The sequence below is a fragment of the Argentina silus genome (genome assembly GCF_951799395.1).
Source record: "Argentina silus genome assembly, chromosome: 7".
NCBI lineage: Eukaryota > Metazoa > Chordata > Actinopteri > Argentiniformes > Argentinidae > Argentina > Argentina silus.
Genome location: NC_139661.1, coordinates 11,895,313 through 11,919,326, shown reverse-complemented (window position 1 = coordinate 11,919,326; position 24,014 = coordinate 11,895,313). Strand labels below are relative to the sequence as shown.

Below are 24,014 nucleotides of genomic sequence, written 5' to 3'. Positions count from 1 at the left end.
ATGCTCGTTTAAAGTTCAGGTTAAAAGCACTATTGTCAAGGATGGAGGAGCGTTTTTAGGGTCTATAGTTTTGCCTGCAGCGCTTTCATGTCTTCAGAAAAATAATTTGCGTAAGAATCCAAATGTAACCGCTTTCACCTCCCACCACAATGACCCCCTGTGCCACGCGCAACGCTATGCCAGCTGTGATACTTTGTTTCAAACTAAGGGTAGCCTGTTGTAACTGTTGCTGCCCATCTTTGAAGTTAAACGTGTGTAACTTGCTTCTCCTCCACAGTTAAACTACATTCTGTACTACGTAGCTCATGTTGGTGTTAACATGTGGATATTCTGAAGGTAGGATCAGTTTGTTTAAATAAAATGGGCATGTCTCAATTTGCCTCTGTCAGTCTTCGGATGTGAGAGCTTGTTGACGATGTTTGCCAGTTGTTTTTGCTTGTCTGTTTAGGCTACAATTTTTCTTTCCCTGGCTTGTGTCTTTTAGGCTAGACGTGTTCGAACACGACAGACAGCGATCAGAGAGACTAAAAAAGTGAGGAAGGGTGTGTGGAAACGACAAGGCTGCTAGGTTCGACTTTTTAACTGCTCCTTTTGTTCTGAGGTCCGTTTCGATTTATACTCTGCCGACAAACCGTTCCTCGAGATACATTTTAACGGTCTGTCGAGTTCGGCATAGCTACCTGCATGAGCCACTTCACCTTAACATTTATGCTGTCAGAACACCTGACAGCATAAATGTTCGGGTGAAGTGGCCCTCACGTAAGCGACTGTGAATGTAAACATTGAGATGAAAACCATTTTATCACACAAACAATTGTGTTCACGAGTTGATAACAGTACAGCAGGTAATGCAGTAACCTCTGCGTAATATATGCCCGGGTCGCGCGCCAGGTGATCAAGTGATCAATCAAGTGATGTGAGTACCGGTGTTCGCGCGTAGGGCCATTGGGCATAGATAGATTTTTAGGCCAAACAATAATCTCCAATGTTGGACCTGCAACTTCAATTGCATATTCATAATTTACATGCCTATGATTCAATCCCAGTGTTCACTCAAGTGGTATGGGGTTAGGCAGTATAAGGGTTAAGTTTTTTTTTCTACCGGCGCTTATCCCTTCATAATGGGATGTGCCACTGAATCGCTCTGCTAGTCTAAGCTAGCAGGTCAGCATGTTAAGAGCAGGAGGCGGTGGAATATGGGCCAAAGCAATAATGAGGGGGAACGACGTTGAACGGCTGTGAATTGTGAAGTCTATAGCCTACTGGTCAGTATGGTGGTCGGTGGTTTTAAAGCTGCGTTTTGTACCGTTCAGTGAAATTTAGTTTAGCATATGAGTATGACGATCTTGGGTAGGCTACCGGGAGGAATTATAACGTGGGTGTGTATCTCGATGGCTATCCAATAACCATTCCGGTTTCTCTCTCCCGCAGTTGGAATTCCGTGAGAAACAGCGATGCGCGCATTAAAGGAAACGGGTATCGCGCAGACATCCGGAAAACGCATCCACGCGCCACGGCTGCCTCGCATGTCAATATGCTCCTTTGACAATACAAAGGATTTCTTCAGGGACTTCGATTGAGATACCACACATGCAACTTGTCATGGGTGCGTCGACAAGGTTATTTCGCTCTGCTCCATACGGTTTTGGAGAGCGCTTATGCAATGAGACAATCGGGTAGCCTAATATTAAGTAGCCTGCATTGATACATATTCCGACAATATGGCTGATCAGAGTAACATCCAGTCTGCCGCCTCCAAAAGCATCAGGCCGTTCAAGTCCAGTGAGGAATACCTGTATGCCATGAAGGAGGACCTGGCTGAGTGGTTGAACACGCTATATGACCTGGATACATCGGCGGACACCTTTATGGAAGGGTTGGAGACTGGCTGTGCCCTCTGTCGGCATGCCAACAACGTGAATCGTGCTGCGCTGGACTTCCAGTTGGAGTACCCGGAGGCTGCACAGTCATTGAGGATGCCCAGCAAGGATGTGGTCTTTCAGTCGCGCAACGTTGTTCCCGGCTCTTTTTTGGCCCGGGACAACGTGTCAAATTTCATCGGCTGGTGTCGACAGGAGCTGTGGATCAAGGATGTTCTGATGTTCGAGACCAACGACCTGGTGGAGAGATGCAACGAGAAGAACTTGGTGCTCTGCCTGTTGGAGGTGGCGCGTCGCGGGGCCAAGTTTGGTATGTTGGCCCCAATGCTTATCCAACTGGAGGAGGAGATAGAAGAAGAGATCCGGGACCAGCAGAACCTGCGGGATCCGGGCGAGTCAGGGGAGCCGGAGATCGAGCCAAGCCCCCCGAGCAGGTGTTTCAGTCGGAAGGAGAGCGTGGATGAACCCGTTCCTCCACCTTTTGCCCATTGGCAACAGAAAAGGGTTCTGTGTGATATGCGGAACTTGGATGAGTTGGTAAGCTAACACCATAGATATATTAACTTGCTGATAAATGCTGCAAAAATAATACATGCTAATAAATGGCGAGGAGAAAGGTAGGCTGTGCATTTCAGTGCACGTAATTCTCATTATTTGCTAACCAATGTCCATAGGTTTGCAGATATAGCCTATTTGACATCTTAAATACATTATTCCATGTTGTACAATACATGAGATCCCACACAGCAATAGTATTATAATTTTGTAATTGTAGGCATATAATGAACTAACATCGTGATCAAATCAAATGGCTGGACTTTTATTGAATTAGTCAGATTGTTTCGCTGCAAATCATTTAATAACCTTAACTGCATTGCTCATTAGGATGATCTAATATCATGGGTTATTGATGCACCCCTGTGCCCTTGCAGAGAAGTAAACAACAACTGAAGGAGCAGCAGGTCTAACCTGTATAACCTCCCTGAGTTAAGAACTGTGTCAAAAGTAAAGACCCTCTCTGCAACACTCCTCTCCGTGCCATGACAGTGTCATAAGCCCTGCTCCTCTGAGTGTGTTAAAGATGAATGCTGCCTCACAGATCAGGGCCAGTGTGTATTTGGCTCCTAATTCTACACATTCTCTCACACCCTGGCACAGAAAGGTTAGAGGCAGCCAGTGACATTTGTCATGGATTCTTCCGGGGGTAAAATGACAGGGCCTACAAGGTAGTTTGCAAAGGAGCCTACTGAAAGTCTTTGTGGGGCGATTCAGTATTTTAAACATTTTAATATACAATGTAGTCGATGGACACAACTAACAGTGTTATATATAACATATTACCCATGATATAGCTTGATGTTACCACTTGGCCATTACATTTAAAGGGTATATATCATCTTAGCCCTTGGGTCTTAAGCAAGGTCTCCAACCACTGGAATTTGAATCCACAACCCCCTGGGTTGTCCAGCTCCACTGGCTGTTCCACTTATCACTGCTAGAAATATTGTTAGTAACACCGTGACTAACGGGCAGACATGGGCCAGTTAAACACGTGCTTGGGTTATGAGTGGAGAGGAGTTAATATTTTTGTGCGGATGAGCGGAGGGAGGACAATGGCAGCCTTTCACACCAGAGTTGGGAGGCACAAGGGGAGGAAGAGGGGGGAGAGACAGTCAGCAGTCATACTCATGCACACTTGCCCTATATAGTCCTCCTCAGACAGTCAAGCAACACATGCTGGATGACACCCATGTACTGTCGTATGAGAGTGTATGAGGGAGGTTTTACACTACGTATCACCACTACGTATCACCACTATGTATCACCACTACGCGCCTCTGATCTAAAAGTGCCCAGACACTCACTCATTACTGGTAGCGCACACTATTATATGTTACTATTAACAGTCTGAATCAGAACAGTATGACTCACTGTGCATGCTGAGTGAACAACACACATTTCAGCCTCCTTTAAAGCCTCCCTGTCCACCTGAACCGAATGCCTGTGTGCTGGAAAGAACTGCTTGCATCAGCAACATGAGGCTCTCAGAGCAAGAAACCAGGAGGGCACGAAAAAGAGGAGGGAGGCAGCGTTATAAGTCACAAGTCCTAGTATCAAAGAGTATAGCATTACAGCACTGCCCTGTTCTTGTTGAGGGGCCAAAGCATCCTGTTCAAATGATTGCAGCTCTTTGAAATCCATTTGTGGTCTATGGATCGGTAGAAAGAGTATTTGATTTCTCCTCTTTTCAGAATTGACCTTGGATCATTCCCCCTCTCTCTAATGACACTAAAGGCAGTAAATGCCACACAATTTCCGGACTTTGTGGACCAGTAAATTAACTGAAATCCTACTTCTATACGACGGGATGGGTTTTGATTTAATAACAATCAATAAACCCAGCCACTGAATCACCCCTACCCTGCCATTGTGCGTCATCCACAACCTCAGTCACCAGTAATGCATTGCACTTGCCTGTGTAATTACTGGAAACCCCATTGCCTCTAGTCATGAGAGATGGAGAGGGAGGGAGAGTAAGAAAGTTGAAGGGCTTGATAATTTGATTGGTCCACCGCTGTGACACTAGCCCTGTTTCCAGTGTGTAGGGCAGTCAGTCATGCGGGCAGGGCTTTTTACCTGCATCATGCTGAGGTTGTGGCATGTCAGGATGTTTAAACTCTCTCTCTTGCTCTCTCTCTCTCTCTCTCTCTCTCTCTCTCTCTCTCTCTCTCTCTCTCTCTCTCGAAGGAAGATAAACAGAAGAGTCCTTAGGAAAGTGACATTTGTTTTTTAGCTATAAATCTCTGGGTTAGAAGGTCCCTTCGAAATCGGTTACCATCGTCTAACCATATTGATAAAATGTCTATCCTGAAGACATTGGTTCAAGGGTTTATCATAAGTAATGATCAATCAATTACAATCCAGTGTCTCTATTCATTCTTGAGTCCTGGTATTATGCACATTCATTATTAAAGCCCTGTAGTGTAGTTTAATGGCAGACAAAGCAGAGAGCAGGAGCCTATTTGTCTGGTGATCAGGATGCAGTCTGGGTGTGAACTAACTAGTCTTGTTCTCAGATGATATTCTACAGTGCAATGATCATAGCAAGTTTGTATCACCAGGGTTATAACACTTTTTCACCACCTTCTCCCAATGCTCCTTTAAGTCTTGTCTCTCAACTATCGCATACAAATGTTTGTGTGATTACTATTTTAATGTATGACAACCGTCAAATTATATATAGGACTTACAGGTGAGAAGCATAACTCAGGGGCCTGACATCTAACAGGTGTTTCAGTTTGTGCGCTCACACACCCAGACCAGGTAGCATGTCTAGGAGGTGCGATGACGCCCCAGATAGGTGTCATATCTCAGAATCAAGTTGTGTCTGGTGGTTGGAGTTAGCCCAGTACCTCTGTTTGTTTCCCATGTTACAACACAGCCCTCATGTAAATACTAACTGGCTCCCACTACCCTGTCTCTCAGCTCTTAATCATCACAGACACTACGTGACGTGACATTTCCACTCAAGGTTGAGGAAGTGACAGGCGTCATGCCATCCTAAGAACACTCATCTACCCACCCCCAGTTCCTACCTCATTCCGCCTATTGAATACACATTCTGAGATAAGCAGACATGGAGTGTTTCATTTTCCTGAGTGTTTCATTTTCCCTCTCCTGTAGAGGTGTCTACAATGATATAGGTAACAGCTGGCATGTGTATAGACAATGTTTATCATTTATATTAGAGGATTTTCTCAACTATCCCATAGTTTCTCTACCTCCAGCATAGTGATAGGAGACTGGTAGATAGGTCCTACATCCACCTACATACCAAGAGCTATGAAAAATGCAAAACTAACTACACAAACACCCTTTCTGTGTGTTTTCTTGGCCTTGCAGCATGTTGTTCTCTCAACTGTGGCCTTGGAGAGCACTCAAGCCCTAGGGTTAGTGGCCTACATACAATATAAACACTGATACAGTCTTGTATACAGTACATATACAATAACACCTACATTGAACATACTCAGCCATTGATGCATATACCAGCCATATTATACATGCTTTACACACATGCATGCACAGATATTGCAGGCCAGCATGCGGCATCAAAGACAACAACTGCAGCCCCTGGGAGCGATCTGAAAGGATGCTTTTGTATGCTTTTTTCGCCCTCTCTATCTCTCTTTCTGTCTGCCTCATGTGTCTTCTCCTTACCCTCAGGCTTCAGCATTCAGTCTCTGTTTAGTTCATAAACGCACAACAACCCCCCGCCCATCCACAGCCCCCATCCCATCCCCCACCTACTTCCCTTGGTACCGATAAGGCAAAGAACAGTATGCTTTGTTGGTGGCAGGGGAGAGGAGAGGGGAAGAGGCTGCCAGCGCTGCCAATGCTGTAATCTATGGCTGTCATCTCCCACTGAGATAGACGGATGGGCCTTGATGGTCTTGGAGGTAAACAGGAAGAGAGGAAGGCACCAGTGGAAAGAGAGAGAGAGAGAGAGAGACAAGGTGACATGGGAAATATGTCTTTAAGACCACTCTGCTCCATTAGCCTCATGGTCCAATTCATGCATTCAGAAAAAAGAGAGAAAGACCACAACAGATAGTCTGCCTCGAGTGTCTTTACTGTACACTCCGGTAAACCCGACTGTAATGGATTTTACAAAGAGGGAGGGTGTGACTGAGCACTAGAGAGAGTGTGTGTCTATGTGTGAGAGAGCAGAAAAGTAGGTCATCATGGCTTGCAGTGGGTCAGGCTCATAGACTTTGCCCTTGCATGTCTCAGTGTTTCTGTTTGCCGCATCACACACACACACACACACACACACACACACACACACACACACACACACACACACACACTCTCTCCCTGAAAATGTTTTAAACATGAGATCAGTGCATACTGGCTAAGTGTTTTAGCATTTTAATGGTGATTTATTAGTGCCATTTATTAGATTCCAAAGTATGTATCTATCTCTCCCCCACATATCATCATTCAGCAGGACACAGTAAAGAGCTGACTCCACAGATTGTTAAGTTGTATGTTGTATTTCATCATTGCAGAGTCTAACAACATTACAGTGAAATCAGCATTTTGGTCTGTGTTTTGTGCACCTCATAGCTGAGCCCATGGAATCTCAGGTGCAGCCTGACAGAATCAGAACAGGAGTCACTATAGCCATCAACTCATTTAACACTGGGCTGGCAACAGCACTACGGTATTCTGTATAACTGGTATTGAGTCTCACCAGGGTGGATAGAGTAACTCACCAGTTTAAACAAACACCCCATATTTGACCTGGAATTGACCACTGATGTGTTTCTTACAGATCTGAGAACAGCTGATCCTCCCAATAGATAGATCAGATACTGTAGATATCCCCATCTCTGTACTTTGTTTCAGTCTAGTTGAATAAACGTTTCAGAATTTGAATAGTATAGTAGCCAGTTACAAAATGCAAATCTGTCACTGAACTGTGTCCTGTTTGCATGGCAGTGAGATGCATTATGACGGAGTGCAGTGCAGTCAGCATTCTCACGGCCTGTTTACCTCTGGTTTACCTGTGTTCAACCTGAGTCCTCTCCCAGTCCCATTCAAAGCTCTGGGCTGCCTCTTGTTTTTCAGTTAGCAGGCTGGTCGTCATGTGGTCAGAGGATAGACTGGGATTTTCATTAAAACAATACCATCTTAAAACCTTGATAGAGCTCTTTGCTGTTTTCCCTTGAGCAAAGATGTTAACTTATTTCTCCATGGTAGGCAACAGCTGTATCTTGTCTAAAATCTTGGACGTCTTTTGAAAGGTTCCATCAATGACCAAGTAAAGAAATTAAATTATGATTATACACTTTATTTCCAGGCAGTAGACATTCTGTCCATATTCCTAAGGGACTGATTTGAACACACATTCATAACCTCACCGTCCTCAGCTGGTCTAGCCTGTCTGGTTAGAACACTATAGGGAGTGTTTGTACTTGTACCCACATGATCACTCCAACGGTGCTTCGCCCCAGGATGTTTGTTCAACTGTGTCCTTTTTTCTACATAAACGAAAGACATTTAAGAGGTATCTCTTTCTACCAACTTCAGCTATGCATGCCATTTGTGTAACCTGAGTCCCTCATAATACAGGTTACTAAGATAACTGGAACTGTTTCTCTGTGTGGGGTTCTGATGGAGGCCAGCTCAATATGTTTGGATTGGACCCAGAGTTGCATGAGAGGCTGGAGGTGTAATCTCCCCTGAAGTTCCAAAAATGCTCCTCCCTGCCAAGCACTCCCTCGATCCTAGATTCACTTCCAAGTATCTGAGATTCCAATGCTCATCTGATGGCCCGGTTTGTGTTGGAAAAAGTCTAATCTTTTCTAAAGACACCCAATAGAAAGGATTTACAGAAACGACTGGAATGTCTCTCCTGTTCTGCTGTTTCATGTAATTTGTTAGAGAGCTGCTCATTACGTTAGATAATAGATAATCTAATCAGTCCTTCATCCCTCAGGATTTCATCTTTCTGGGACAGGAATCAACCCCCCAAAATACCTGGGATGTGAAATCCCCTTTTGTGAGGTGTTGCATCACTCAGTTGGATTGTTGAAGTTGGAGCATTATCCTGTCTTTATTGAAAATGTGTACAAGCAAAAGCTTATCAGCATGTCTGTGGTAATTTCAGCTGTACAGAACCATATCAAAGCATTGAGGCTGAAAGATCAATAAATCAGCATAGCACTTCACAGCTTTTAAGGTTCTGTCAACATGCCCATGACACTCCTCCACTCCATAGTCTGTTGAATAGTTTACTGCAGCTGAGGAATGATCCTTGACATACAATCTCAACCCCTCTCTTCCCCCGCTCCCATTCCCTCTGTGTATCCCCTGGGGATGGACAAGCCACACCCTTCGACTTATCTCTTCCACGGACTACCCTCTGACTGTTTGTGGGACAGGAAGGAAGGGAATAAAGAGTTGATTGCCTCAAACTGAGTTGAGTATCAGAGACCACATATATGGGGTGGCCTCAGTTATCTGAAGAAAAACAAAACATCTATCCTGCATATACACCCTGCTTGGAAACAGATCCAGAAACACTGATTAATATGACTTTCATCACACTATCGTTGCTGAGAGATGACCAAAGGAGAGTGTGGGTTTCAGAACATTCTCCAGATGATCTTGAGAATATTGCAGTGCATTCCTATTGTTGGAATCAGATTGTTGGGTTGAGGCTGCAGATGTAGACCTTGTTTTTTTTCTGTCTCAAACATCTGCAGCTCTGGGCCGGTACGTTCCCCATGTGACCGGCATCCATCCATAATTCATCCCCAAGCTTTTGCTGTGCTCCAGTTCCACTTCCGCATGCTTCTTGCGTGACCTTGCCTTTCTCCTCCCCTAGCACTGTTCAAAATCTGTGTTTAGTCTCACGCTTGTGTGTGTGTGTCTGTGTGTGTGTGTGTGTGTGTGTGTGTGTGTGCATTTGCTCATTATTGACTTATTGACAAGGGAATATGCACCATTTTCACAGAGGTGATGCAATTACATTCCACAAAATGAATACTTGGCCAAGCAGGATAAGTGATATTTAAACAGATACAGAGCTCAATGCTGTTATAGATAATGTTAACATAAGCCCTGTAAGCTTAGTCTCGGGCCGTATGTTTGAATGACATTTTCATAACAGGGTTGATATCACTGTATATTTACAACCCTCAAGTCTTGTAACCTCCCTCTTCCTTTGGAGGAAAATGTATGACCTCAGCCAAAAGGTTTTGTGGGAGGTGTCCTTTTGGGGGACTGGAGAGGACTGAAAGGCTGTACTAAAGAAAGAAAAAGAAAACAAACTGTTCTGCTAGAAAAGGAAGGGTAAGGCTGTGTGTGTCTGTTGCCACGGTGATCTTTCCATTAACTCACTGGCTGGATGTTTTCCAAACAGGGCTTGTCCACCGACTGACAGAAAGACTGAGAGACTGAAGGAGACTCAACGAGGCAGTGAGAGCAAGCAGAAGAGAAACGGCAGTCAGAGAAAGAGAGAGCAGAGGAGACATGGAGAAGCTCAGTGAGAGACTGAGGTACAGAAAGAGGGACTGATAGACAGTCAATAGAGAGGGCAAGTGGGAGAGATAAAAGAGGAAGGAAACTGGTGGAGAGAGAGGAGAACAGGGGGAGGCTGAGGATTAGCATGTAGCCAGAGAGAAGCAGGTGAGATGTTGAGACTTAGCACTGATTCCACCCTCACTTTAATTAGTATGAGGAATAAAGACAGCTATTTTGGGAAAATAACAAGGTCTCTCCCTAATCTCTTGAATAAGCCATAATCTGGAAAATGAGCCCTTCGCCACAGTGAGCACACCCACTGTGGAGGCAAGCCATAACCTAAACGGCTGCTGCTGCTTCTTGCGACAGTAAATGTACAATACAGTATATGGATGGTAACTGTATTCCACAACCTCATTCACTCTTTCCTGATCTGAATTGCTTTGTCTCAGTGCACCTCATTGCTTTGCATTGTAACCTTTCTCCTTTGTGTGTTAGTGTTTACAAGTACAGTACATGAGTCTACACACACAGAAGTGTTCCATTGTCCTTGTTTTGTTTGCCTGTCTTTGTCCTCTGTGACGTTGATGGTCTCTCTCTCTTTCTCTCCTTCTCTTTCTCTCTCAGCTCAGTCTCTCACTCTTAGTTGACAAGTGTGCACACGCCTTTGTCTGAGAGAGATGCCAAGAATAACTTCAAAGCTGGCCACTCCCGGGAGAGCCAGAGCCCATGTAACACAGGCCTCTCTTACCCCACCCTAGAGTTCTGTCTGACTTCAGTGCTTAATAAGCACCCCCAGCCACACACAGCACAGCCCCAGCGCTGTCCCTCTCAACTCAAAACACATCTGGAACCACATTGATGTCATCCCCTCCCTCTGGCTTTAGTTACTTACAGCCTCACCTGATTGCCTATCAAAGGACCGTGTGGTCAGGAGGTTGCCAGGGCTATGTGTGTGTGTGTGTGTGTGTGTGTGTGTGTGTGTGTGTGTGTGTGTGTATGTGTATGTGTATGTGTATGTGTATGTGTGTGTGTGTGCGCACTTTGTTTTGAGTTTCGTTTGGCTCAGCGTGTGTGCTTTTAGGACTTTTTGCACTGCAGCAATGAACTCCATTAAGTGTTTCAGGCAGATGAGGCGAACCTTGCCGTGGGTAGAGGGATGGGTGGGGCTTCCATTACACAGCAGGTACTCAGAGGAACCTCTGCAGGAAGCATAGACACACACACACACACACACACACACACACACACACACACACACAGCCAAGGCAGGCCATGTCTCATCATTGTGTAGTAGAGTCATAGGGCTATTGACACACAGAGCTCAGGACCACAGAGGCTTTGGTCATGATGATGGAAGTGACTAAGCATGATCTCGTAGGAGGAGGTGAAATGGAGAACCGGGAAGGTTTTAAAGAATGAGCTGTTTGTGCCACTGCAGTTCTTTGTTCTGTAGTTCTGTAAATATGACGTCTCATGTTTCCTTTGCATTAGGTGATAAACTGGTCTCTGTTCCTTCTCTCTCCAGGTGCGTGAGATTCTGGGCCGCTGCTCCTGCCCAGCCCAGTTCCCCATGACCAAGGTATCAGAGGGGAAGTACAAAGTGGGAGACTCCAGTGCTCTGATCTTCATCAGGGTACGACCTGACCACCAACCCCACCCTGTCTGTCTGCCTGTGTGTCTGTCTGTCTACATGAGTAATCTGACTTCAGCAGGTCATACCTTAACACAGGCAGTTCAAGAGTCCATGGGAAGGTTTAGTGTGATCATCACAGCTCATAGTCATGCCTCTGTAGATTATATTTTATTGTTGTAAGGGGAGCAGTTCAACCGTTAAATATGTTTTGCATAGATGTAAATAGTAGACTAGAGCATTGTAGCAGTTTCATTTGGAGTGTCAAATGTGTTCTTCTGCTTCTTTAATTTTTTGGAACATTATATTGATTGATGTACATGAAAATGCAGTATGGCAAAACAATAGTTTTTGTGTTCTTCTACTTGTATGATGGCTGCTTATGTTATTGCACAGGCATGCTCTGTATACATGATATACAAATCAACTGCCAAATTATCTAGCTGGTTGATTTAATCAAAGCACACTGAACTATATACAGTACTATGGTCTCTCTCTGCCCCAGTCAGCATGGTGTTTATAATCTCTACTGATCTGACCTATGACCAGTGCACTACTCCCATCCACCCTGGCCCAGAGAGACAGAAATAGAGCTTTGGGTAATTTCCTGTGCGGGCCCTTATCTTGCCTGCTGCTTGTTTCTGCTGGATTGTGTCTCGGTCTCAGCCGAAAGAGTCGCCAATGCAACTCTATCTCACCCTGTGGACCTCTGCAGGAAGGCTGGCTGTGGTTGATAGATCGATTCTGTTTCACTTACCTTCCATGTACCCCCGCTGAGTTAATGGGCTCAACCGATACCTTTCCAAATCATATCCTTTTCCAGGATATGTCTACCTTACTGTCAATGCTATCAATATTCCCTCACACTTTGTTTTGAAAGTCTATCTTAGATCCCCCAAGTCTAAACCAGAGAGTCATGCAGGTGCTATAGAAGCATAGTGTGTATGTTAACATGTATGGTGTGCTGTTACACCTCAGGGAGGTGGCTCTGATAAAGCCTGTCATGTGGACTCACTTGTGTGTGTTTAGCTATCTGGTATGCAGTGGATTTCCAGTGTTAGAAGTGTCTTTAATGTGTAGTATGTTGAACCTGAGTGTAGTGGCTTTTCTAGAAGCAGGTCAGGTGTTTACCTTCAGTATAGTGGCTGTGTTAAAAGCGTGCTGCACTTATTAGTCTAAAGCCTGTCTGGAGATTGAGTCTATGTGTAAGAAAGCCTTTTGCCTGTCAGATTAACCCTCTTCCACACGGTCTCCGCCCACTTCGATGAGGATGGCAGTGATTATGCATATCCCCTAGCAGCCACTAGTGGAGCCAACACGCTTCCCTATTCATGTGGAGGGAGGAAGCTAGCTTGCTGGCAGCCACCATCAAAGCCAACAGGCCCCTATTCAGCTGCCAGGGCCTGACAAGGGACTCGAGGAGGCTAGAGGAGGAGAGGGAGGAAAGGAAGGAAGTGAGGGAGAAAACGGTAGATAAATGGAGGAGAGCGAATGAGGCGGGCATCCCCAGGGAGGTTGTCCCGTACAAGGGAGGAGTGGATTGAGTTGTGGTACAATATCAATTGTGATTACAAGTAGTCTCTGTTCGCTGTTGCCATAGAAACACGGGTTGGTTCTTTACAGTTGTAGAGAGTGGGATCCCCATGGCTGGTTGGGAAACAGAGCTTCACCGGTCCCAGAGAATCAAGTCACCCTTATCTTCCCTCTCCCAGTTAGTCCATGTCAGGCACTTCACTGGTGGACCAGCTATAGACAATAGACCTGACAGTAGAACATTAGCAGTTTACCATCACAGGACTGACAGTTTAGATAGGGACTGGGGAACAGTAAAGGACTAAATATTGAAAAAGGGGTTAGGCAGAGGAGGACAGAAGTCTGACAGCGGATTGGTGTATGAGGACAGGCGCTGGAGCATCAGTGTAGGACTAGAAGCCGACATACGGTACTGCTGCTGATCCCTAGAGTCTGTGGTGCCTGTCTCTCCAGGGCTGTGTCCTGTGGAAGAGAGGCCTTGGCACAGCATGGCATGTGACTTGGTGCAGACAGGCTCCCTGCCAACCTACACAGATGCACCCTTATGGCCCTGCCTTCCCTGCCCTCAGATACACTGGCACAGCCCCTGAAACATGTGGCTGGCAGAACTGGTTATACAACCCAGAGAAGAGGCCACAGCCACGGGACAGTCACATCAGGCTAAATATACTGGCTCTACTCAAACTGCATCTGTCTGAAGGGAGAGAGACTCTGTGGGCCTCATACTCTGGGTCTGTGTGTGCCTCAGTGAACAGAGGAGCGTAGGAGGTAGATACACCAACCCCCATAGCACTCCGCTCCTCTCCTCTCCTCTAGCTGAAATCACAGCAAAGAGGGGGGGCGGGGTGAGTTGTTACCATGCTAATTCACCCCCCTTCTCTCTGAAAGCATGGGGAAGCCAGCTGAGAGGGGGAGAGAAAGAGAGAGAGAGAGAGAGAGAGAGAGAGAGAGAGAGAAAAAAAAGAGTGCCTTTCATAGCAGTATGGCTCTTTATTATTCTCCCCTCTCCTTTTAATTGTGTGTTGGCATGGCGATGAACTGTGCTCATAATGGCAGCCGCTGGGGGTCATGTGGGAGAAGGGGGAGATATGGGGGGGGGAGGGGAGGGGACGCAGGCAGGCGATGCAGGCAGGGGTACATGGGAGTGTTATGTAACTTTGGGGGCAGGAGGAAGGGATTCATGGCAACCGCTCAGCATGCTGCCCCACTTGTAGGATTTGCATATCTATTGACTAGATCTGCAGTCTGTGTGGCATTGCAGTGTGTCAATAGATTTCCCCATCACTTCTGTTTTGAAGCAGTGTGTGTGTGTGTGTGTGTGTGTGTGTGTGTGTGTGTGTGTGTGTGTGTGTGTGTGTGTGTGTGTGTGTGTCTTCATTATGATGGTGCATGTGTTGCTGGAGGCCAAGTTTGTGCATGTCTTAAAGCCTTATCGTCTCCTCTGTCTCTCCTCAGGTCCTTCGTACCCATGTGATGGTGCGTGTTGGCGGGGGCTGGGACACGTTAGAACACTACCTGGATAAGCATGACCCCTGCCGCTGTGCTGCCTTCGGTGAGGTCACTTCTTGTTCCCACCTAGCTTGTTCCAAAACAGGCTCATTGTACACTATCTCATTCTGGGCAACCTCATAGCTAACTCAACTTGTCTTACGATTGTATCCATTTGAACAACGCAGTTATATCTGATATAATTGAAGTCAGGAATGGTGCTGAATCACACAGTGTAATGCTTACACATCCCTGTTGTTATAATAAGACCAGTTCCTTATGCTCTACAGTTCATTGTCCCAGTCTTCATACTGCAATTGTACCTAATTCATGTCAATGGCCTGTCAGATTATGACCGCAAAGCCCACATTACAGCCTCATAAACTTGACATGACACCTGTCATAACCATACATATCAGTTAATGTTTACCCTATCTCAATAGGCCATACTGAAATACTGCCCAGTGTCAGGGCTTTGAAGCCTCAGGGTAGGAACATCTCATCTTTATCCATGAGTCCACACGGCTGCCAAAGTGATGATGTCAGTGGCCTTGTGTCTAGACAGCTGACGCTGAAGTAATGCTTGGTGTTGCATTTCGAGCCCATAAGAGGTCACAAGCAATATAGATGTAACAGGTTTTCCAGATCTTCAGCGTTGCAAAACTGCACACCAAAAGTCAAGATCAGTCTTTCAGCTTATCTTTCATCTAATTGCATCGGTTAGACAATAAGGGTTTATTTCCCTACTGGAGAGATGTCAGAAGACATGCATATCCTCTGTCTCTAGCAATGTAGCAATGCTGTTGCTAAGTACTATGATCCCCTGTGCGTCTATTTCTACACTGATTGATGTCTGTTGTCTTTTCTGATACCCTGGCTGTTTGGACAGTCGCTCTGGTTATCTTTGGCGTCTGTCCCCCTAACCATGTGTTTGTCTGTGTCTGGTCCCTGCAGCTCACCGCTACCACCAGGCCAAAGCCAGCGGTGCCCACAGCAAGTCTTCCAGCGCCCACTCCTCCCGCTCCACCAGCCCCGGCCCACACTGGCGCAACGAGGGCATTGCTCCCTACAAGCCTCCTGACAGGCGCTCCCTGGAACCTCCTTGTGCCCCATGTGCTCCCTCTTCAGCCACCCGGCCTGGGCGCTCCCACCACCCCTCTCTCTCTACTGAGCTAGACTCCAGTGTTGGACGCACCCCCACCCTGCTCCCACGTCCACCACGGGACCGTTCTGAACCCCGCCACTTCAACCCTCTCAGGTGAGTGTGTATGTGTTGTATGATGATTATGAATTAGTCTCCACCAACTGATCCTTCTTTCACGACCAACTGTCATTTAATCTCTCACTCTTTCACTCACACACACACACACACACACACACACACACACACACACACACACACACACACACACACACACACACACACACACACACACAATAGAGCCAGGAAGCGACAGATTACACCAGGAAGATTTATTTAATCTCAGGTGACATTCCCCTGGCACAGCCAAGCCTACCCAGCTATCCCACTCTGCCTCCTGGTGGCCTGATGGAGCCCAGACACCTTGGGTGAGGGTGCTGCTGTCCCCCCTCCCTCCCTCTCTCCCCCTCCCCCCTCTCTTCTGCTATGGCTGGGTTAATTACGCTAATGACTGCCTGAACTTGGACGAGATTCAACATTGTTGCTGTTGATGTTTCTCTTCTCTCTTTCCAAGGCACTGAGCTGATGGAATGAATTCGGCTTTTCTCTACAGGGAAGGAAAACACATTGTTCTCTCTGCTGATGTGTCCCTCCCCTGTAGTGTCAGGACAGTCAGCATATTGGCATGTTATGGCCCATAAAATGTGTAGCTGGATTGTAAAGGGGTTAAAAGTCCTCTGCTCTCCTCATAATGTCCGTTGAGTGTTGAGCTGGTCTCACAACACATACCTCCCTCATACGTCAGTGTGTGTGGAGGCGCCATTGTTTAACACAATTAGGATCTGAGGGCTTGTTTACTTTGGCTCCTGGCCAATGAGTGGTTCAGTTTCCGGACTGAGTGATGGCTCAGGCTTGGCGTCAGGCGAGAGGCCTGCTGGTTAACCCCTTCAGGGTGGCTCAGTACCTTCAAGTGCACCAGACTAGATAAGGCCTAATCTGACCCTCACACCCCCCCCACTCCCCTTCCCAGATCTCCCAGTGATGGAAGTAGGTCAACAGGTGGGCTAATCTGGGAGAGAAAACACCATGTGGTCTCATGTGTCCAAACTTGACATGAGAATGCATCAGTATTTCACTGTTAACTAACTTTGCTGCCCTTGATATGTTATTGTGTTGCACCAAAGCCTCCAATGTCTCCAAAGTCTTATTTTTGTTTACTATGGCCCCACAGTGTGTTTTAGGAAGAAGACAATGTTAATTAAAACATTTCAATAAAGTGTGGGGATATAATACAGAATAATATCACTACTCTTGACAAATACATCTACACTCACTCAACACTTTATTAGGAACACCTGTACACCTTCTCATGGTGGAGGTGGTGTAATGGTGTGGGGAATGTTTTCTTGGCACACTTTGGGCCTGTTAATATCAATCAATCATCGCTTGATTACCACAGCCTATTTGAGTATTGTTGCTGACCATGTGCATCCCTTCATGGGCACAATTTACCCATCTTCTGATGGCTACTTCCAGCATGATGCCACGAAGAATTTAGGCTATTTTGAGAGCAAAGGGAGGCCCTACCCAGCATTAGTATAGTGTTCTTAATAAAGTGTTCAGTGAGTGTATGTGGTTCATATTATGGCCACTGCTAAAGAGCTCTATGGATAGTGTTAGACTTGTAGTAAGAGTAAGTTATGAAGTGTAGCTGTGTGAGATGGTTGGTTGTCCAGAGGGGCTCACTGCTGCGTGACAGTGGAGTGGAGTGGTGTGGTGCGCTCTGGGAGGGCAGCACAGTGTGTGGGGTCAGTAAATCCACAGGCCCTATAATCCTGCCCCCACTTGCTCTCATCTTCCCTGTAATCCCTCAGCCTGATACAGACCACTGTTCCGAGAAGCACCCAGCTCTACCATACGCGTGAGTCAGTAAGTCTGTGTAGCAGCAGGCAGGGGGGAGATTCCTCATGACCCCTGAATGTCGCAGGTAAAAGGTCACGTCATGGATTGGAGGTAGACTGTGTTTAGTTCCAGGGTAGTGGGTGGAGTTGAGGCAGAGACAGAGGCAGTGCCGAGGTGTTAACACTGACATACAGTATTACTATGGGACTTGATGGTGGGTTCAGTTATCAAGTTGGTTTTCTCACACTGAGGATTGTTCACATATTCAAAAAGGTAACAGGAAAACACATACAATGTATTCTGCATGTATAAAAAAGTATATGTTAGTAACTTCTCTCTTCCTCTGTATGATGTAGATCGAAGGAATCATTGTTGCCAGTGACAAGACGCCTATCAGGGGACAGTGACTCCTCTACAACCTCCTCTAAGGGAGGAGGAGGAGGAGGTCGTATATCTCTCGGGGGCACCAGGCGCTCTGGAGAGGAGGTGGTTCTACTAGTCAACCGCAAGGAGGGGAGGCATGTGATAGAGAGGACCGGAGCAGAAGGTCAGATCCCAGCCCTGCGCCCCCCAATGCCTCGTGCACGCAGCCATTCCAGAGAACGCCCTGTCCCCATACTCAAACCTAGCCCACCACAGGGTCCCTCTGACGGGCCCAGGGCCACCCGCGGAGACAGGGGCCGATCTCTGGGGCCCGAGGGACCAAGGAGACTCCAGGCCCCTCGCTCACATAGCCAGGGTAAAGTGCCCAGCAGGAGTCGACCCAATGACGCCAGCCCTGGGCCCTCTCCTCGGCACAGGGACCCTCAGCCTCCACCTTCTGACAGACGAGAGGACCTGAGAGCCAAACAACCGCCCCCCGCTTCCCCCAGAATCGGTGGAGGTTTCTCCAGGAGGCAGTCCTCCTCCTGCTCCAGCTCACCTCTCAAAGGGCTTCAGAGCAGCAGCCCCAGTAAGAAGGCCACAGTGACTCCCAGACCACCCGCTCCACGCTCCCCCTCTGTGGGGAAGGGCAGACTTCTGCCCCCCGTCTCCCAGGCAGGCCGACGCTCTCCTCACGCGTCCCCCCGCTCTTCTTATCACCATGGTCCCCGTTCCCCCCGGACCTCCCACGGCCCTCGGTCCACTGGGCGGGGCCACAGGGGGTGGGCTGGCCCTGAGTGCCAGGAGGTTGAGGGAGAGGCGCTGGGCTTTGGCTTCCAGATGCTTCCCAACCTGGACCCCCAGAAGGAGCAGGACCTCTACCGAAGCTTTGAGGCTGAGTTCCTGGCCAACACGCAGCATGTCAGAGGAGGGCCCAGTAGAGCCCCAGGAGGGTCCCCTCTGCAGCTGCCTGTCTCCTCACACCCACAGCAGGGGACCCTCACAGCCCCTGCATCCGTTGACCTTAACGTCACTGACTCTGCCTACTCCTCCTCCAACTCCTCCTCCAACTCCACCTCTTCCCTCAAAGTGGGAGCTCTGCCTAACCTCCGGGAGTCCAAGAGAACTAACCCACACCACTGCTCTCTGGAGGACACCCTGGCCCCACTGCATGGCCACAACCCAGGCGGACTACCCAATGGTGGGCACACAGAGCCGGAGCGCTGGGTAGGGCGTAGTGGAAGTCTCAGGAAGCTCCCTGCCATCTCCAGCTCCATGGAGGAAGGGGAGCCCCTGTCCTCCCTGCCTGGCCCGAGAGACTCAGAGCTCAGTAGCACACTGAGCCATCCCCCCTCACATCCCCCTTTCCACACTAGGAACATGAATGGAGGCCTTCCATCTGAGATGTTGATGGAGAGCCAGCAGGATCAGCTGGGCTGGGGTTCAGGGCCTGAGGGAGATGTCCCTCTGGAGGATCACCAACCAAGCTTTCCCTATGACCTGGAAGATGGAGACCCCAACGACGATCTGCCACCCCCAGAGTCTTGTCCCTCACCCCTGCCTCTGCCCCCATCTGAGGACTGCTCCTTCCAAGAGGACTCCTCCAGTGAGAGCTCCTCCATGTGCTTCAGCCTGAGTGATCCACGCTCTGAGGGCTCCTCTCCTCCACCTCCACCTCCACCCCAGGCAAATGGGGATGCAGATGGGGGTGTGGTCCTTCGGCAGAAGAGGGGGCAGAAGAAGTCTGAAAGGGTGCCCTCCATCTACAAGCTCAAGCTAAGGCCCAGGATCAGACCCCGCACTGACAACCGGCCAGAGAACAGCCCGTCACGCATCCCTACCCCAGTCAGCTACAGAGATCTGCAGGCACACGGCAATCTCTCACCCCTCCACACCCCACCACAGTCCCCTCAGAGCTCCCATTCAAATGGCCACCCAGCCTCACACAAGGCCCTTCACCAGGCTTTCGCTGACCTAATCCATCCCCAGCCACGCTCTCCTGCCATGGGCAACAGGGAACGCTCCTACTCTGTAGAGTCAGGGAGCCTGGACACTGAGGCCTGGATGTAGCAGAAAACTGATGATGATAATGATGACACAGTATGGTCTGTTGTCATTGGAAAACTGACTACTGTCAAAAAACACTGGAGTTTGGGCAACAGACTGTTTTTAGAGCATGGCGCATATGCCCTATTTTTATCACGTAGCCTGGCCCATCTCCATCTTTAATTGTAGGGGTTTCAGTATCCCATTGTATTATTTGCACTGTAAGCCTAATTATTTATTACCAAAGGATCAATCCAGAATTTTAGACTTTTATTTTAGTGTGATGGCTTTATTGTTAGTATGGGTATGCTTTGGTCAATCATAAGGTGTCTAATATATAAGACATTGTTGTGAAAACCCCATGTTTGCTGCCACCATAGAGAGAGAGCATATGTGCTGTCATATGCATGGCTGAGGGGCACGGTGAAGTGCCAGGGCTATGAGGAGAGAACCCCAGGAGCAGTGATGTGAACACTGTCATGGAGTCAACTGCATGGAGTCAGTCCCTCTTGTGGACAGAGTATGCTATAGCATCTCTGTTTGCCTTGATTGTCAAAATACCAGTAGGAAAAGTGCACCGTTAGAATTACTCTCTCTCTCATTCTCCATACAGTCAATCAACCCTCTGCTGTTACTCTCCTTTTGTCAATATCTTTACAGATCTTATATGTATTATACTCAAACACAGATACAATATTCTTCATAGACAATGGATACAGTACACACTACATAATCCACTATGTGCACTACTACTCATCGTTCCCCACCAACCCCCCTACATCCTGAATTGTGCATTGCCATAAATGTTTGTATGATTTCACTTTTTCTCAGCCAATCCATGTGGCCCTGATTAAGTGATGTTTGCTGATTTATTTGTAAGCTTTTAGTGTGAAAATGTATTATGTAAGATTTTAACATTATTTTCGATGTTTGAACAGCAGTCTGGGATAAGAGTAAGATTATATGAATCTGAATGCTTATATAATGTGTCATTGTCACTGAAACAGCAACGTTGAGTTCTTCCAATGACCAATGTCTTATCCTGAAAGTCGACACTAAAATATGTGTACAAAAGATGAATGTGTAAATTTGTGTACATGTGTATATAGTATACATGTATGTGTATACTTTCAAAAAAATGTGGGTATAGTGTATATACAGGTATTGAATATAAAATGTGTATATATTCGATGTATGGATTTCTATGCTGCCTTAGCTATGCAATATTGCTGTTGGAAATGCCTTGACAATTCCCTTTGCCTTAAAAGTGTGTGCGTGTGCGTGTGCGTGTGCGTCTGCGTGTGCGTCTGCGTGTGTGTACGTGTGCGTGCGTGCATGCATGCGTGTGTGTGTGTGTGGGGTATACAAGTTTGAGAACATTAGTGCCCAACACCCATTAGCTCTATTGAGTGTAACTTCATTGCCATTACGACCAGTTTCTCAAAATGTAGAATTGTTCAATGTAAGTGGATGCACCCAGTTAGATGAATGCTCTACTCTTGTCTAAATGGAATGAGGGAACCTTTGCCAATAATGAACATTACTGTTCAAATGTGACAAAGATACTTTATCACCTATGGCTCCCAGTGAGACTTCACATTAATAGCAGTCAAAAGCCACAGATTCCCATACCCAAATAAGGAGAGATTGATTAAAAAGCATCATTCTTTGATTTCAGTCGACTCTATAATGAATACATTGAACATATTCGTCAACCATGTCTCTCATGCAATAATCTGCAGTGACATCTAGTGGTTGAATTTGTTATTTTTATTTGTTTATTTATGTTGTAAATGTATCCTGGATTGATGGGGGAGTAGATGATTATGATGTTATGCAGGAGACATTTTGATGGCTTACCGATATGGCTAGGTTTTGCTTGAGTGGTTGTATGTGTAATAGCACATAAATAATGGATAATGTCCCAAGTTTAGACCCTTGCCTAATAGATCATTTCAATAACAAAGTGGGACAGGGTTGCGATGCTTCTCCTGTGGTGGTTGCACTTTAACAGGGCTGTAGAGCTTGTAAACACAGTGGAAAGGCAAGGACTGTGCTGCAGTGAATGGATGGCATCAGTAGAGTGGAAAGAGTTTGTGTGTGCGTGTGTGTCTTTCAGTGAAGTACATTTCAGTGGAAACTCTTTAGGTTTTTGGACCAGGTGTCCAGTTTGGGAAGGTAGTGTTGAAGATAAGAAGGGAGTGATGTTGGTCATATTTATTTATTTATTTATGAATCGAAGCCTTTTTGGTCTCGAGTGACAGCTGTAGCTCTAAGTGGAACTGAATGGGCTCTATGTAGAGAAAAGGGAGTGAGAAGGGCCCAAAATAGATTTACAAAAATGACAAATGACGAGGCTCACTACAACCATTGGACTGTGCATGTGTGGTGATCTCCTATTTTTTAGTGATGCACAAGGTTCAAGAGACCTTACCAATCTCTGCAGACACAGAGACCAGGGGGTATACACTAAACTCTGCTTTTGAACATATTTCTCATACAGTGTATCTCTTTCCGTTGGCTTGAGAACAAGAAAGATTGCTTTTATGATTTTACGTGTTATCATGCCAATTCATTTCCACCCATCAACCAAATAGTTACAATACACCAGATGCCGTTATCTGCTTCTATGATAACCTGATTACTCCATTTTTGCCTCGTACTATGTAAAGGGAGCACTCTTGAAAGGAAAATAGCCTGTTCAACTGCAAATGATTAGCCAACTTGTATTACTTCTACACGTTAAAGAGACGCCTCAACACATACATAGTACACTGCCTAGCCTTTAAATTGCTCAAAGATACCACTTCATTTTTATGTTGAACCTTCATTGCCATAAATAGGCTCTAATGTTAGCATTTTCCATTACTAGCCATGATTAATTTGAATTCTCCCCTGACAGAGCTATATACTGTATCTGTGGCTCTGCTCTGAGCTTCTGACCCTATGAGAAGTTTAACCATTTAATTGAATTGCTTTTACATGTAAGTGTCTGTTTAAAATATTATTTGTTTTCAAGTTTTTTAATGATGGAATATTTTTTGAATATTGAAACATATGCATGATGGTCAGAGGGGTGTCAGAAAAAGGTTGTATCAGTAGTGTGAGCTTTTGTTGACTACATTGAAGCAAATCATGGTGTAATGGGTATGTCATTTCAGATTTGATTGCAAATCTTGTTAAACTTTCTCAGAAGGGTGCAAAGTTGCATGTCAGCTCTTTTGTATTCTTGGTTTTTGTTCACCCAACGCTACTTTGTGAATGTCATGACTCACCCACTTGTCTCTTTATCTCTCTTTTCTCTTTGAAAATTGTATCTAAATGGCATAATAAAAAGTATCTAAATGAAACTGAGCTTCACATTACATTTGAATGTCCATCAGAATTGATTTCATTGTTGTTTAAGCGTTATTATGTTATCTTCTCTTATACAATGACAGTTAAATGTACTGACGAGTGCTTGGCATTGTGGAATTTGTCTGTATTAAATAGCAATACTGCAATACCAAGACTTCACTGTTCCTTGAAAATGAATCGCTGTCAAGTTGTTCTTGTAATAAATATGTTCCTCAGTTTTTTTTGATTTTTTTTAGTTTTTTGTATGGTCTCTTATCACTTATTACTTTTCTTCATTTGAAGTAACTTTTAGGGTTGTGTGAAAAATGTAATGAACCTTTGCCCAGCTGGTCTGGAACTATGGAAGAACTACTATAGTCTAGATGCTGGTGACTTTATGGTAACGTCAATCCGTTTATGCACTATATTTGAAACACCATTTGACATGATTACATAGCATAGGATGGGACAGGACAGGATAGCATAGGATAGAATATCACACTTAATTTTCTTTTGATGCAGAGGTTTCTTACGTTTTTAGATAAATAGACAAAGTTTTCATCTATCTTGTACAACTTCTAGTTTTGGATAGGCCGATAACTTGTGTTTATTCTCAAAATACATGACATGTATATTCATATAAAAAATAAGAATTTCT

The 24,014-nt window shown here is 46.0% G+C and overlaps 1 protein-coding gene across 2 annotated transcripts; it reads left to right on the top strand.

The window, feature by feature from the left end:
* The first annotated feature begins 1,171 nt into the window (after positions 1-1,171).
* Positions 1,172-23,603, top strand: gas2l1 (growth arrest-specific 2 like 1). 2 transcript variants are annotated; one of them, XM_083673874.1, is made up of 6 exons: positions 1,172-1,265; positions 1,432-2,417; positions 11,443-11,550; positions 14,536-14,632; positions 15,523-15,826; positions 17,968-23,603. In XM_083673874.1, the coding sequence occupies exons 2-6, from the start codon at positions 1,722-1,724 to the stop codon at positions 20,042-20,044; spliced, it is 3,282 nt and encodes a 1,093-aa protein (XP_083530000.1). In that variant the 5' UTR covers positions 1,172-1,265; positions 1,432-1,721; the 3' UTR covers positions 20,045-23,603. The 2 variants fall into 2 exon arrangements, with proteins under 2 accessions (XP_083530000.1, XP_083529999.1); XM_083673873.1 differs by lacking the exon at positions 1,172-1,265 and having other exon boundaries at positions 1,376-2,417.
* Positions 23,604-24,014: the final 411 nt, after the last annotated feature.

Excerpts from the sequence above, each read along its gene's own strand:
- gas2l1 (XM_083673874.1), top strand. The coding sequence starts at position 1,722 with ATGGCTGATCAGAGTAACATCCAGTCTGCCGCCTCCAAAAGCATCAGG. Across the intron at positions 2,418-11,442 it reads TGCGGAACTTGGATGAGTTG|GTGCGTGAGATTCTGGGCCG; the intron begins GTAAGCTAACAC and ends TTCTCTCTCCAG. Across the intron at positions 11,551-14,535 it reads GTGCTCTGATCTTCATCAGG|GTCCTTCGTACCCATGTGAT; the intron begins GTACGACCTGAC and ends GTCTCTCCTCAG.